General features: G+C 43.7%; 1 protein-coding gene across 1 annotated transcript in view; it reads right to left on the bottom strand.

The window, feature by feature from the left end:
• The window catches only part of ACSL3 (acyl-CoA synthetase long chain family member 3), a 109642-nt gene that overhangs the window by 63018 nt on the left and 29638 nt on the right, over window positions 1-16986 (bottom strand). Inside the window, exons 2-3 of the mRNA XM_065411367.1 lie at window positions 15612-15716; window positions 1480-1905 (exon numbers count right to left, since the gene is read on the bottom strand). Coding sequence (XP_065267439.1) covers window positions 1480-1830 — 351 coding nt within the window. The 5' untranslated portion in view covers window positions 1831-1905; window positions 15612-15716. The remainder of the gene's footprint in view (window positions 1-1479; window positions 1906-15611; window positions 15717-16986) is intronic.

The raw sequence follows: 16986 nt of genomic DNA, 5'->3' as shown, positions 1-16986 counted from the left end.
CAGGGGTCGGCAACCTTTCAGAAGTGGTGTGCCAAGTCTTCATTTATTCACTCTAATGTAAGGTTTCGCGTGCCAGTAATACATTTTAATGTTTTTAGAAGGTCTCTTTCTATAAGTCTATAATATATAACTATTGTTGTATATAAAGTAAACCAGGTTTTTAAAATGTTTAAGAAGCTTCATTTAAAATTAAATTAAAATGCAGAGTCCCCCGGACCGGTGGCCAGGACCAGGGCAGTGTGAGTGCCACTGGAAATCAGCTTGCATGCCACCTTTGGCACGCATGCCATAGGTTGCCTACCCCTGGTTTATATGTACACATATGTATACACACATTACTATAGGGTATTTTAACCATGTTTTATGTTTTTATAAATAAAACACCACATGTGCATGGTTTAAAAAAATCCCTGTTAACATTCAAAGTAAAGCAGGTTCCCCACCAAAAGGGATTATAGTCACCAAAATTAATCTTTTTATTGGGACAACGGCAGCCCTTTCTACCCTTCCTGGAAGTCCTAGAGAGCACAATACTGTTGTCTACTGGTTCCTGATCAGCACACACTTGATTGAGGATACCACATCTGCCATGAACTGCATTGAAGCATGCAGATTTCATGTACATATATGCAAGTCCTGATAATACCATCTCAAAATCATGCTATTATAGGGTTTAAATAATGTGAAATAATGGAGGAAATATTACTTGACTTATCCCCTAAAGCAGTGGCATGCTTCCTAGGAGCTCACAAAAAGCAAGAGTCAATCATCATTAATGGAGGCCTGAACTTACAAAACTACAGAAAAGGCTACTGTACTGAAATAATCCCTTTATAGTATTTGAGCTGTTCAAAATGTACTATTGGAATGATTTACATTTTTTACAAAAATCTGTAGTTCACCTTTAAGGTGACTAAACCAAAAACCAAACAAACAAGACTTTGCAATTATGATCTGTGATGCCAGATTGGAAGTCCTTGTGCAAACAAAACTCCTATTAAAATCCTGCATGTCTGGTGCATAACTGGACCCTTCATTTACAATTTAGTTTATTAGAGAGGCACATACTAGTTTTTTTCATATGATAGGTCTATGAAAGTTTAGAGAAACATGAATAAGATTTTTCTCTGACTAAAAATGTCACAATACAAAACTTAAACCTATTTCCTCTTCCATCTCTAGATTTTTAACAAGCAGTACATTCCCCAAAAAATCAGAACAATCTTGCACAATAATTTCACCATCACTTTTTCCTGGAACCATAAATGAGGATATCTAAAGAATTCAAAAAGAGATTTTAGATTCGTCTTAAACAGGGATTAATGAAAGAGGGAATTATAACCCTTGCCATCGCTACTTAATCTCACAAAGAAACCTAGTTTTTCAGTCTGTATCACTCTAGTTAGAACTGTTGCAATGGAGAGTAGACTTTACTGGTTTTAAAAGAAAAAATAAGTTAGACAGAACAAAATTACTTACCTTTTTAAAAACTTTTCCAGAGGGCTGGATTTCATCTTCCTCTTTTAAGACTTCACGTGTTCCTAAAAGTTTTTTGTCCTTAAATTTAGTTTTAGCATACTTGAAAACTTTGTCGAGTGTGTCACATCCAGGATATAAAACCGAAGCTAAGCAATGCAAACTGTTAACAGACCTGTATGGACTACCAGGTTTGTTTTTCACAGGTTTAGCCTTAATTTGTTTTGATTTTGCTAGGGTCTGTCTTGAGCCAGATAGTATGTACCATGGAATGTATGTTATAAATGAGTATACCAATATTATGAAGTTTATTAACTGCAGAAGAACAGGATTGATAGTATGCTTTAGCTTCATTTTGTCTACTTGTGAAGGTTGTAGATCACACGGGAGTTTGACAAATTTGTTGATTACATGTAGATCAGCGAAGATCTGAAAGAGAAAAAAGTCAATTTTCAGTGCTATTAAAAAATATGTATTTCCCATTTGATAACTCTTAATTAGAAAAGTAGTAGGTCAATTTATGCAATTAAGAGTTTAGGGTAAAATCCTAGTTCCTTTGTACAAAGATCAAGCATCACACAAGGGACCAGCAAAGTAGTGGGGATAACAATTTTTCTCTTCCAATCTACGACTTGCAGTATTTATTTTGATTACTCTGTCAATTATGCAGAAATCTAGGAACACCCCATAATAATTTACTAAACAATCTTATTTTTCAATATAATACCTTGATTTAATCAAATTTCCAGTTCCAATTTTCAAATAGATGGACCCACAAAAACTGAAGACATGCTACCCTATCACATCAGAATATAAGATTCTGTGCATAGATGTTAACCTGCAATCTTCAACTCCTTCACCTTGAACTATCAACCTACTTAAGAGCCTGTGGAAAAAATAGCAAACACCCATTGCTCCTCACATAGTCATCAGTAAAGCCATCAAATTAGTATGTTGGCCAAGTCCCTATACAACCCTACACCTTACCTTGAATGGGGCCATTGCAGAGCTTTATTCCAGGGTACACAGGAAGCTATGCAATTCTTCTGTATAGCACAGTGCATGCAGTGGAACTATATTGCTTCCTCTACATGAAGGCATTATATGGCCTAAAGGATTTGACTCTTGGTACTTGTATGCAAAGCGTGCATTTTTACTATAAACATAACCATCCATAATGACACTTAATGACATGGACGCATGACAGAGGAATTAAGATTCTAACCATATCACTATGGACAAAGAGTTAAATACTGCCCTTGTTGAAGTCAATGGTGCCTAAATTTCAATCAATAAAATCCCCAGGGTGCCTAAATCTTTGCAAACGGTACACATACAAGTTCCAAGAGTGTGTGACACTTGTACACCTAGCTCATGCCAGAACTCCAGCATGATCTTCAAAGTAGGCGTTGCCCTGGCTATCTCTACATTGAGGCCCGACGCGTTAGGAGTTTTTGGAAGCCACCTACTGGATCAGGCCTTTCAAAAAATGGTTGTCTTTATTACATTTAGCCCAGTTGTTAAAGCATTCACCCAGGATGTGGAAGACCAGGGCTCAAATCCCCCCTTCCTCCCTGATGTGGAGCAGGGGCTTCAGCTTGAGTGGTCAACATCCTACCCCTGGATCATTCTCACTATCTGGTCCAATGGCTATTTTATTATTCATACGAAGTGGAACAGCTTCAAACAGGAGACTAAGGCCTGGTCTACACTTGGGGGGGGGGGGAATCGATTTAAGATAAGCAACTTCAACTACAAGAATAGCGTAGCTGAAGTAGACATATCTTAGACTGACTTAGAATCACTTACTTCGCGTCCTCGCGGCGCAGGACTGACAGCCGCCGCCTCTCGCCGAGCTGGACTTCAGCAGTTGACGAGAGAGCGATCGGGGATCGATTTATCACGTCTACACTACACGCGATAAATCGATCCCTGATAGATCGATCGCTACCCGCCAATCCGGGGGGTAGTGTAGACGTACCCAAAGAGAGACACCCCATAGCACTGTAGTTAGGGCACTCACCTGCAATGTAGGATACCCAGATAAAAGTTCCTGCCCCACATCAGGCAGAAAGGAGATTTGAACACATCCTGAGTGAGTGCCCCAACTTCTGGGATAAAGGTCATAAGGAGGCCAACACCTCTTAAGCCTTTTCTTGCAAAAAACTGAGGAACCTAACTCCAGGAGAAGGTTCAGTGCTGTGAATCCCAAGTGGAAATAGGCACCTATGGGCTTGTCCACATGGTTTTTTAGTCCACACCAGAGGGATGTAAATATTAGTCTGCACTAGTATGTCACACACTAACTAGCCCATATTCAACCTGCTGATGTGCACTAAAAGTTCACTAGTGCATGTTAATATAGTCCCATTTCAAACACTATTATGTTAACACACCAAATAACTTTTAGTGCTCAGCAGTAGAGTCCAGCCAAGTCAGTTAGTGCGTGACATGCTAGCATGGAATAAATTTACACCCCTGTGGTGCAGAGTAATGTCCTGTATAGACAAGCACTCAGTCCCTTTGAGGGACAGGGCTCAGAACCCACTCCTCTCCTTAGCATTTCCTATTTGATAGTTTAGACAGCTGACTGTTCAGCTTGCTGTTTTTTGTGCATCGCCTTCTTAAGCACTTAACTCTATCCCTGTATTGTACAGAGAGCCTGGGCACCTAACATAGGACTGTGAATTCCACTAGGTGGCAGGGTGCCTAAACATTAGGCATTGCAACACTGAATTTAAATCCCCTTTGTGGAGCTAGCACTAAAATTTCTGCAGCATTGTTTTGGAGGGCTGATTAATCATTCAGAAACAAAAAAAAAATAAGTGTGCATATATAGATATTTATATTTTTTACATAGATAAGAATTTTCTAAATAATGTTTATAACTCAAACTCAAAAGGTTGTGAGGGTGCCACAGAAGAGGTAGTCCAAGTTAGGACATGTCTGCTTTCTTTGCTAGTTGCTGATGCTCATTTATGTTTTGAAAACCTAGTGAAAAACTTTATTCTTCTGGCACAAGTTATCCATTATTTTATGGCATTAACAAGATTAAATTATGCAGGAGTAGATTCCTTCACTAGCAAAGTGGAGGAACTTGTATGTTGATGCCAAGAAAAGACAGTTACCTTTTCCATAACTGGTGTTCTTCAAGATGTGTTGCTCATGTCCATTGCATAGTAGGTGTGTGTGCTTGCCACATGCACCAGTGCCAGAAGTTTTTCCCTCGGCAGTATCTGTAGGGGACTAGCTCTGTCGCCATCTGAAGTGGTGCCCGCATGGTGCAGTATAAGGGCTGCCGCTGGCTCCCCACACCCTCAGTTCCTTCTTGCCGAAAACGCCGACAGTGGAGAAGGAGGGCGTGTCATGGAATGGACATTAGCAACACATCTCAAACACCGTTATGGAAATGGTAACTGTCTTTTCTTCTTTGAGTGCTTGCTCATGTCCATTCTATATTACATGACACCAAAGCAATACCCCTAGAGGAGGCCAACATAGGAGTTCACAGATGTGTAGATTGCAACATAGCTCTGCCGAACCCAGCGTCGTCCCTGACCTGCTGAGTGATGGCATAGTGAGCAGTAAACATGCGGATAGAGGATCATGTTGCAGCTCTACAGATGTCCTGGATAGGGATGTGTGCCAGGAAGGCCGCCGAAGATGCCTGGGCTCTCGTCAAGTGGGCTCTGACAATTGGCAGATGCGGAACCCCCAACAGGCTGTAACAGATCCTTATGCATGAGGTGATCCAATTGGAAATCCTCTGCAAGGGCACCAGATGACCCTTCATCCTATCAGCTGTAGCGATGAAGAGTTGAGTCGATTTACGGAAAGGCTTGGTACATTCTAAGTTTAAAAAAAAAAAAAAAAAAAACCCACCAAGGCCTTCCGGATGTCCAGGGTGCGAAGATGCCTCTCTTCAGTGGTCTTGTGCAGTTTGGGACAGAACTCCGGGAGGAAGATGTCCTGGTTCATATGGAAGGTGGAGACCACCTTCGGCAAGAAGGCCAGGTGGGGCCACAACTGAACCTTACCTTTGTAGAAGACCGTATACGGTGGTTATGAGATCAAGGCTTTAATTTCCGAGACCTGTCTCGCTGACATCACTACCACCAGGAACATGACCTTCCATAACAGATAGGAAAGGGAGCAGGACCCCAGCAGTTCAAAGTGCGGGCCAGTGAGCCTAGAGAGGACCAAGTTAAGATCCCACTGGGGGAAGGGAGCCCACACCTGTGGGAAGAGTCTCTCCAGCCCTCTCAAGAATCTGACCGTCATGTCATGGGAGAACAGTCTGTCCTTGGATCGGTGGGTGAAAAGCAGAAATGGCCGCAAGATGCACTCGAATGGAAGAATGTGCCAGGCCCTGGTTCCTCAAATGAAGCAGGTAGTTCAGGACAGCCTATATGAAGGAACAAGAGGGAGAGAGCTGCCCCATTCGGACGCCCAGCAGGAATACCTCATCCACTTGGCCAGGTAAGTCAGTCTAGTTGAGGGCTCCCTACTTTCCAGGAGGACCTGTTGGACTCCTCCTGAACAGGTCCGCTCCTCCGGGTTCAGCCACGCAGCATCCATGCCAAGAGGTGGAGGGAACTGAGGTTGAGGTGTAAGAGCTGATGGTGGTCCTGCGACGGCAGGTCCAGTCGGTTGGGCAGGGTCCAAGGAGGGGCCGCTGACAGGATCATGAACATGCCGAACCAATGCTGGCAATGTCACATGATAACCTGCTCCTGATCTCTCTTGATCTTTGCTAGGGCCCTGCTGATGAGTGGAATCAGAGGGAACACATACATCCGGCTCCCTGACCACCACAGGAGGAAGGCATCTGAGAGGGAGTCCTTGCTCAGACCCTGTTGAGAACAAAACTGGTGGCATTTCCTGTTCTGTCTGGTAGCGAACAAGTCCACTTGGGGAGTTCCCCACCTTTGGGAAGATCATGCAGGCTACCTCTGTATGGAGTGACCACTCATGGTGAAAGGAGAAGTCCCTGCTGAGCTGGTCTGCCAGCGTATTCCTGACACCGGGAAAGTGACAAGCTCCTAGGTGGATTTTGTGGCTGATTCAGAAGTCCCACAGACGGAGCACCTCCTAACAGAGAGCTGGCAAGCACGCTCCCCCTTACCTGTTGATGTAGAATATCGAAACTGTTGTTTGTCAGGACTCATACCACCTTGCCCAACAGGTGAGGCAAGACAACTCCGTACGCCAGCCGGACTGCTCAGAGCTCTTCGACGTTTGTGTGTAACCATGCCTCTTCCAGGGACCCCCAGCCGAGGTCTGAGGCATCCAACAGCAACTGGATGGAGTGAGGAGGGTTGTCGAACGGAACCTCTTCCAGGACTGTCCTGCGGTTGGTCCACCATCTCAGCGAGATAGTTACCATTCCCAAGCAATACTTATCTTCTCCAGGGGTATCTCGGGACTAGGAATAGACGGTCGCCAGCCATTGTTGCAGGGGCCGCATCCGGAGCCTGGCATGGTGGACCACAAGTGCACACTTCCATGTGGACCAGCAGGCACAGGCAAACCCTGCCTGTAGGCAGAGGGAACGCGGAGACTTCCGCGATGAGGTTTGCCATTATGTGGAACCTTCCCAGTGGCAGGAACGCTCTGGCGCAGATGGAGTCAAGTACAGCTCCAATTAAGTCTATCCTCTGCACTGGCACTAACGTCAACTTTTTGTCATTCACCAATAGGCCCAGAGAGTGGCACATGGCTTGAAGCACCGGGACATTCCTTTGGACTTGAGACCTTGATGAGCCAGTCATCGAGGTACAGGTAGATCTGGATACCCTGGCACCTGAGGTAAGCTGCCACCACCAACATGCACTTGGTAAACACCCTCAGTGCTGTTGGCAGGCCAAATAGGAGGACCGTAAACTGGTAGCGGTGGGGCCCCACCGTAAACCGGAGGAAGCGTCTGTGTCCTCGAAAGATCACTATGTGGAAGTATGCGTCCTTCAAGTCGAGGGCAGCATACCAGTCTTCCACATCCAGGGAGGGATAATAGAAGCCAGAGAGACCGTGCAGATCTTTAGCTTCTGTAGGTACTTGTTGAGGTCTCACAGGTCTAGGATGGGCCGTAGACTGCCCTTGGCCTTTGGGATTAAAAAGGACCAGGAACAGAGCCCCTTGTTTCTGTACTCGAGAGGAACTTCTTCCACCGCACCCAGCTGTAGTAACCTTTACCTCCTGCACTAGGCGACTCGTGAGGGGTCACTGAAGAGGGACAGGAAAGGCAGGTGGGAAGGGGTGTAGAAAGGAACTGGAGGATATAACCCTATTTCACTGTGCTGAGGACCCAGCGGTCCGAAGTTATAGCGGTCCACGCCAGGAGGAAAGGGGAAAGGTGGTCGGAGAACACTGGGAAAGATGGATCCGGGGAATAGTCTGGTAGGTCGCCCTCAAAACGACCGCGTGGCAACCTGCTTATTACGGGTTGAGCCCGACTGGGCTGAGGATGGAGGCGGGTGGCTTGGGTGGTGCTTGTAACCCTTGGCTCGTTTATGGGGCTGGCCCTGCTGAAGCTGGCTCTCCTGGCCCTGAGGCTGCTGCAGTTTGAACTGCTTACGTGCCGGGGCTGGGACATAGAGACCCAAGGTTTTCAAGGTGGTGCAGGAGTCCTTGAGGCCATGCAACTTGCTGTCTTGTTTGCTCCGCAAATAGGGCTCCGCCATCGAAAGGCAGGCCCTGCAATGACTACTGGGCCTCGGTGGACAACCCAGAGAGGAGCACCCAAGAGACTCACCGTATGGACATAGCAGAAGCCATGGTGCAGGCAGCAGCATACGATGCCTCCTGGAGGGCCGCCCTGGCCGCAATCGTGCCCTCATCGAGGATCGCTCGGAACTCCTTCTTGGAAGCCTCGGGGGAGCAACTCTTCGAACTTGGCCATGGCTTGCCACTTATTAAAGTCATATCGTCCAAGGAGGGCTTGGGGGTTGGCCACTCGCAGCTGAAGGCTGGAAGATGAATAAACGTTACGTCCAAAGAGATCCAGCCTTCTCAAGTCTTTATTTTTGGGGGTGGCTCCGGGTTGTCCTTGCCTCTCCTTGTGGTTAACCACCACCTTTCAGTAGGGAATTAGGGGCTGGGTGGGAGTACAAGTACTTGTGCCCTTTGGTCAGCACAAAGTACTTGCGTTCGGTCCTTTTAGAGATATGGGCCAGGGAAGAGGGGGTCTGCCACAAGGTATTAGTGATTTTGGAAACCCTTCATGAAGGGGTAGAACCACCCTGGCAGGAGCTGAGGAGCAGAGGACATCAAACAGAGTCCGAGGGCTCTTCCAATTCCTCTGCCTGAAGCCACAGGTTAAAAGCAACCCTCTTCAAAAATTCCTGGTGTGCTTTGGCATCATCCTGAGGAACTAGATGAGGGGGCCCCATGATAGCCTCGTCCAACAATGATGAGGACGATGCCAGTGCCACAGGAATCTCCATGTCCATTGGTGGTCCAGCAGCTTGCTCCCCTGGGTCCTCCTGGACTTGTGGGGTCTTACCCCCCCAAAGCCTCAAGCACCGGAGGGGGACAGGATACCGAGGCTGCTGGCCTCTCTGAGGCTCCCAACACCGATTGAGCAGCCTGGGAAGGTTGGGTGAACCCCCAGGGGTTCCACAGATACCATGGCATCGGCCACTACGCTTGGGGCCATAGGACAGGTTTCGGTGCCAATAATGTAGACGGCACTGCTGGTACCGGGTCTTGTCCTGCAGGCAGGGTACCTTGCTCTGAGCCAAAGCTACCAGTGGAGCAGTCAGTACCTGGCAAGCAGGATTGGGCTGAGTGGTGGCTCTTGTCCAACTCATGCTGGTCACTGCGTCCTGAAGTCGACCTGTCCGAGTGAGACTGTCTTGGTCAGGCTCTCGGGGAGCAATGACGTTTGGCGGATCTGCGTTGGATACCTAGCGATCCACACCTCACGCTACTCAGCTGGTATGTCGAACAGGACCGGGAGCTACTACGGGCTGGTTGCCAGAAGGATCGTCCTGAGTAGGGAGACCTCGTCCTAGGAGACAGGCAATGACAGCCCAGTAATCGGCAGTCCTTGGTGTCCAATCAGTGCCTCAGAGCGTCTGCGCCAATCTACTGGCGAGGTATGCCTTGAGTCCCTCGATTGGTGCCCCCAGTGCGGGGACCAAAGAGGGCTCCGCTGAGCCTGCCTCTCCAGTCCTGAGGCGTGACGGCTTCCAGTGGACAAACACTGGCGGGACATCCCTCTCGATGGGGATCAGTACCGCTTAGGCGGGGACACACGCCTATGTCCCAACGCAGGTTTACCCAGAGACTGGGATACCGCAAGAGCCAGTGTTGGCAGCACCGGGAGCGTAAGGATCTCTTGAGCTGCTCTAAGAGCTTTGGGTGTCGACGGCATCTGAAGCTGGCTAGGGCCTGCACCGCTATCCGGGGTTGCAGGCAAAGCATGGGATGGGCTGCACCGCTCGACTTGAGCTGAGGCCTGACTTCTGGAATGGTGGTTGAATCATGAAGGGACATATGAATCTTTTGCACATCTGGCATGTAAATATCTTGCAACGCCAGCTACAACTATGCTATGCAAACATATGTTCTCACGTTCAGGTGACATTGTAAACAAGCGGGCAGCATTATCTCCTGCAAATGTAAACAAACTTGTTTGTCTGAGCGACTGGCTGAACAAGAAGTCAGACTTAGTGGATTTGTAGGCTCTGAAGTTTGACATTGTTTTGTTTTTGAGTGCAGTTACATAAAAAAAAAATCTACATTTGTAAGTTGTGCTTTCACGATAGAGATTGCACTATTGTACTTTTATGAGGAACTGAAATACTATTTCTTTGGTTTTTTTACAGTGCAAATACTTGTAATCAAAAATATAAAGTGAGCATTGTACACTTTGTATTCTGTTATAATTGACATCAATATATTTGAAAATGTAAAAAATATCCAAAAATATTTAAATAAATAGTATTCTAGTATTGTTTAACAGTCTGATTAATCGCAATTAATTTTTTTATTTGCACAATTAAGCACGATTAATTATTTTAATTGCTTGACAGCCCTACTTAATCTCTTTACTTCAGTTTCTCCTTCAGTAAAATGAGGATAACACTACTTTCAATTGCCTATGCCAAAAGGGTGCTATGAAAATTAAATGTGTAAAAGTAATTTTGCATTTACAAAATGCTATAGCACGGATATAATTCAAAAGAGGAAAAAACAGTAGAATAGCTTTTGCAAAGCAGATGGTTGCTGCATAGGCCAATAGAGCTTCAACTGTTTTACCCTTACAAACTTCTAGGGGATGACACAATGCTTAACAAGGGCAACTACTACTGCATCCACTTTTGGTAATTTGGCAGTCAGCATTGAGAGAAAGAGAGAGAGAAAGAGAAAGTGTGTGTGTACAATGGGATACTACCACTCCAATTTGATAACTTCCAAGAGAGAATGAAAGAAGCCATAGTTCCTTTCTGAAGGAAGGAGGGAAGTATATTTTAGTAGTCATAATAAAATGACCTCATTTGTAGGATGGAAATTCTTGCAGAAGATAAACTGTGACAGAAGGAACTTTTGTTGGCAACAGAAATTCTCTCTCCTTCCTTGCATGGCTGAAAGGTGGGTGAGGGGGGAAAAAAACAACCCCTCAACACATTTTCACTCCTTGTTTGTTTTTAATCAGTAGTTTGTCTCCCACACTGACAAGAAAAGGGATTATAGGCAGGGAATTAAGTAGATGCACTGGTTCTGCATGATTAAACATGGCAACATTTTCAGTACAATGGGATTAACACCATCCCCAACAGATGTACATTTGCCTTAGCCATACAGACCATGGGCCCTCTGTCTCCTGAGGAAAAAAATGTCAATGAAGCTACCAGAGGGAACAAGGGAAAGCCCCCTGTCAACTACTCCTGCAACATCCACCTTGTGACTGAAGAAAGCATGTATGAACCATAAGAACACAAGAATGGCCCTACTGGATCAGATCAAAGGTCCATCTAGCCCAGTATCCTGTCTTCTGACAGTGGCCAGTGCCAGGTGTCCCAGAGGAAATGAACAGAACAGGTAATCATCAAGTGATCCATCCCCTGTCACTCATTCCCAGCTTCTGGCAAACAAAGGCTAGGGCTAATAGCCATTGATGGACAGTGATTCTTGAGCAGATAGTCATATTTATAGGTAAAGCAAACAGATATTTGTTTTTTTTCCACTGGAAACATATCTGAACTGTTTTCTCCAACCCAGGGACCACTCATGTGGGTATGTTATTGAGCCAGCTCCCCTTCTTGCCAGGTTAATGGCAATTAAGAGAGCCTTACAGAACACAATCAAATCTCAGAACTGATAAACTGTCAGCTAGAGGAGATATGGGCCTATTCCTTCTTGATAATTTATTCATAGTGTGATGGTCTTAACTGTTCATTTGAATCAAAACCAGTTTGTGGGATACCAAGACTCTGAAAGACGATCAGTGCACAGAGCACTGCCCCATCTTCAAACAAGCATGTAAGGACATTTTTTCAGGAGACTCCAAACGCTTGTAGGTTCTTTATTACTGATAATGATGTGGGAGAAGGAAAGAATCCAGCTTCACTGTGAAGAGGCCAAGTTGAGTTTCTAAGGCTAGCAATTACAAAAAAACAAACATCTTTTTATGCGTAGACTCAGCACTTCTTATATGAATATGATTCTTATCTCAATGCAGCCAACCAGAGGTATAAATTGTTATTTTTACAGAAAAATCACTGTCCCTCCCAGTAGATTTTTTTTTTTAAATCCTCTCTACAAAAAATACTCAGACATTTTAAAAAATGAATAAAATATTTTCATGGATACAAATGTTTGTAGATTAATTTGTTCTATATAACATTAATTTTTGAATATGAACTACATGTTAGTGACCCTTTAATATGAGATATTCCAGAAATTCAAAGTAGGAAAATGTAACTAAATAAATAGTCAGCAGTTGCTGAATATGAAGGTCAAATGCAAGTCAGACTCTCCCATTTTCTGTAGGACTGGTTCCAAACATTTGGCTTTGGAGTAACAAGAAGCCATATTGGTCCTGGAGTGGTAGAACTATTTCTGGAATCAGATCCTGTTTATTAAGTACGAGATGCAAGATAGCTCAGCAGCATTAGTTAAAATCTTTGAGGAAAATATGCTACTAATCAATGCAAGAACACTGCAGAAAAGTTAGAGATAAGTCTGTTTATGTGCACATGCACACAATCACTATATAGTTGTACATGATACTTTTTTGTTGGAGTAGTACTGAAGTGTGAGAGGGAGAAAACAAGAAATCCTCTTTGTTCTCTCCTTCAGTCCTCCAAGTCAGGCATATTTATTCTGGATCTTGGGGAAATGGGACTGGCAGTTTCCAGCACTGATCCTTCCTTCTTAGACTAATCTGTGATTTGACCTGGTGATGTACTTACCATGCTAATACTATTCTACCCTTTACTTTCAAAAGTAAACTTTTGTGATGTGGGAAAGAAAGGAATCCTTACAAAAATGTGTTTACTAACTGATCTGCTTATCTTGGGTCAAGTGATCATGAGCTAATTCAGTTCAAACTAAATGGAAGGATAAATAAAAATAGATCTGTGACTAGGATTTTTGATTTCAAAAGGGCTAACTTTAAAAAATTAAGGAAATTAGTTAGGAAAGTGGATTAGACTGAAGAACTTGTGGATCTAAAGGTGGAGGAGGCCTGGATTTACTTCAGGTCAATGTTGCAGAAACTAATAGAAGCCTGCATCCCAAGAAAGGGGAAAAAACTCCTGCTTATGAGTTGTAGACCAAGCTGGATGAGCAAGCATCTGAGAGAGGTGATTAAGAAAAAGCAGAAAGCCTACAAGGAGTGGAAGATGGGAGGGATCAGCAAGGAAAGCTACCTTATTGAAATTAGAACATGCAGGGATAAAGTGAGAAAGGCTAAAAGCCATGTAGAGTTGGACCTTGCAAAGGGAATTAAAACCAATAGTAAAAGTTTCTATAGCCATATAAATAAGAAAACAAAGAAAAGTGGGACCGCTAAACACTGAGGATGGAGTGGAGGTTAAGGATAATTTAGGCATAACCCAATATCTAAACAAATACTTTGCCTCAGTCTTTAATGAGGAGCTTAGGGATAATGGTAGGATGACAAATGGGAATGAGGATATGGAGGTAGATGCCAAACTCGAACAGCTTAATAGGACTAAATCAGGGGCCCCAGATAATCTTCATCCAAGAATATTAAAGGAACTGGCACATGAAATTGCAAGCCCATTAGCAAGAATTTTTAATGAATCTATAAACTCGGGGGCTGTACCGTATGACTGGAGAATTGCTAACATAATTCCGATTTTTAAGAAAGGAAAAAAAAGTGATCCAGGTAACTACAGGCCTGTTAATTTGACATCTGTAGTATGCAAGGTCTTGGAAAAAATTTTGAAGGAGAAAGTAGTTAAGGACATTGAGGTCAATGGTAATTGGGACAAAATACAACATGGTTTTACAAAAGGTCGATCGTGCCAAACCAACCTGATCTCCTTCTTTGAGAAGGTAACAGATTTTTTAGACAAAGGAAACGCAGTGGATCTAATTTACCTCGATTTCAGTAAGGCATTTGATACGGTTCCACAATGGGAATTATTAGCTAAAGTGGAAAAGATGGGGATCAATATGAAAATTGAAAGGTGGATAAGGAACTGGTTAAAGGGGAGACTACAACGGGTCATACTGAAAGGTGAACTGTCAGGCTGGAAGGAGGTTACTAGTGGAGTTCCTCGGGGATCGGTTTTGAAACCAATCTTATTTAATAGTTTTATTACTGACCTTGGCACAAAAAGTGGGAATGTGCTAATAAAGTTTGCGGATGACACAAAGCTGGGAGGTATTGCCAATACAGAGAGAGACTGGGATATCTTACAGGAAGATCTGGATGACCTTGTAAACTGGAGTAATAGGATGAAATTTAATAGTGAAAAGTGCAAGGTCATGCATTTAGGGATTAATAACAAGAATTTTTGTTTTAAACTGGGGACGCATCACTTGGAAGTAACAGAGGAGGAGGACCTCGGAGTATTGGTTGATCACAGGATGACTATGAGCCGCCAATGTGATATGGCTGTGAAAAAAGCTAATGCAGTCTTGGGATGCATCAGGCGAGGTATTTCCAGTAGAGATAAGGAGGTGTTAGTACCGTTATACAAGACACTGACTGGTGAGACCTCATCTGGAATACTGTGTGCAGTTCTGGTCTCCCATGTTTAAGAAGGATGAATTCAAACTGGAAGAGATACAAAGAAGAGCTACTAGGATGATCCGAGGAATGGAAAACCTGTCTTATGAAAGGAGACTCAAAGTGCTTGGCTTGTTTAGCCTAACCAAAAGAAGGCTGAGGGGAGATATGATTACTCTCTATAAATATATCAGAGGGATAAATACCAGGGAGGGAGAGGAATTATTTAAGCTCAGTACCAAAGTAGACACAAGAACAAATGGATATAAACTGGCAGTCAGGAAGTTTAGACTTGAAATTAGATGAAGGTTTCTAACCATCAGAGGAGTGAAGTTCTGGAACAGCCTTCCAAGGGAAGCAGTGGGGGCAAAAGACATATCTGGCTTCACGACTAAGCTTGATAAGTTTATGGAGGGGGTGGTATGATGGGATAGCCTAATTTTGGCAATTAATTGATCTTTGACTATTAGCGGTAAATATGCCCAATGGCCTGTGATGGGACACTAGATAGGGTGGGATCTGAGTTACTACAGAGAATTCTTTCCTGGGTGTCTGGCTGGTGAGTCCTGCCCACATGCTCAGGGTTTAGCTGATCGCCATATTTGGGGTCGGGAAGGAATTTTCCTCCAGGGCAGATTGGCAGAGGCCCTGGGGGTTTTTCGCCTTCCTCTGCAGAGTGGGGCACGGGTCACTTGCTGGAGGATTCTCTGCACCTTGAAGTCTTTAAACCACAAGTTGACGACTTCAATAGCTGAGACATAGATCAGGGGTTTGTTACTGGAGTGGGTGGGTAAGATTCTGTGGCCTGCATTGTGCAGGAGGTCAGACTAGAAGATCATAATGGTCCCTTCTGACCTTAAAGTCTATGAATCTTGTGACAACAACTACAGTAGAATAAATGAGTGTCAAAAAAAAAAAAAAAAGAAACCTTATGCAACTTTTCATCGTGGCAGGTAAAGATGTGAAAGCCACTGCTGGATGCTTCAGTCTCAGCTTATCCCACAGGAGCGGTCACAGGCAAGTGTGGTGAAATCTACAGAAGAAAAATCCCAATTAAATAAGGCAATTATAAAAGTATAATATACTGTAACTGTTGTACTTTCACCCAAATCACTTCTGTAGCTTAAGATTTGTAATTTTCCAAGCAACGATACATATGTTACATAACAATAGGAATTGAGTAATCAGATTTTTTTCAAAATTTAGCAAGAAGATTTACTAGTAGAAGTTGTACCTGGGTAAAAACAAAAGTATTAAAAATACCATATCATTGTCTTGTTTGACTCAATATGCTAATTGCCAGATGTGATAACACAATGGCAATACAAAATGAAATGTACAATTGCAGTGTGTGTAATAAGAGACCAAGGAAATCCTAGATTACAATCAATTCTACAGAGAGACTTGAAGAATCATGAAGACAGTGATGCTTTTCTCAAGAATCTGACTGTACTTTTTTTTTTTTTTTTTTAATTTCAAATTAAGTCACATGGACTGCAGTCTCCAAACCAAGGCCTACTTTTCTCTGCTTAACAAGTTACAAGTGTCATTGAACTTATTTTTTAAAATAGTTTAAGACAACTATGCTGAAAGTTTATTCTATTTTTACTATAACTCAGATTCTTCTCAATTCTAATGTTTCTCTACTCTAGCATCAGTTTTGGTGAGTCTATTGGGACATGACAATGCCACAGGGTCAAGATGATTCAGCTGAGTTGCAAATTACAGGCAATGAACTCTCAAAGGCTCTTGGTGTTCCTTTGCATGGTGCCTATTACAATGAGGTCCTGATGCTTCATGCAGGTCCTTAGGTGGAATCACCACAGAAATAATGATGAAGGTTGGTTGTTTTTAAGCATAACCTGGGGGGGGAGAAGGGGGGGGGGAAATCAAGGATGAATGGTAACAAAAAAGCTGAGCACTGGCTAAGAAAATTGTGAGGGAATTCTGAATTCATTCGGAGTGAATGCTACACTTCTGTGGGATAATAAGTTTCATTCAACTGTTTTAAAGAACTAGAACAATGAAATCCCAGTTACTTGAATCTTTTTTTTGTCACCAAAAAGTAGCGAGAGCCTTAGACAGTAAAATTTGTATCCCCTCCTCTTCAGTACTTTATCCTGAGAACTTTTAAAGAAAATCCTATAGCAGACTCCTTTTGCTGGTACAATTTACACCAGTTCCCCAAACAAAATAAACAATACCAGCAAAAGGAGTTTTGCCAGTATAAGCGAGCATAGCTACGTTGGGGAAGAGAGGGGAATCTCACCCATAACTGACATAGCTCTGCCGGCAAAACTTAA

This window comes from Emys orbicularis, chromosome 9, assembly GCF_028017835.1.
Source record: "Emys orbicularis isolate rEmyOrb1 chromosome 9, rEmyOrb1.hap1, whole genome shotgun sequence".
Lineage (NCBI taxonomy): Eukaryota > Metazoa > Chordata > Testudines > Emydidae > Emys > Emys orbicularis.
This window is presented reverse-complemented; position numbering and strand designations above follow the sequence as displayed.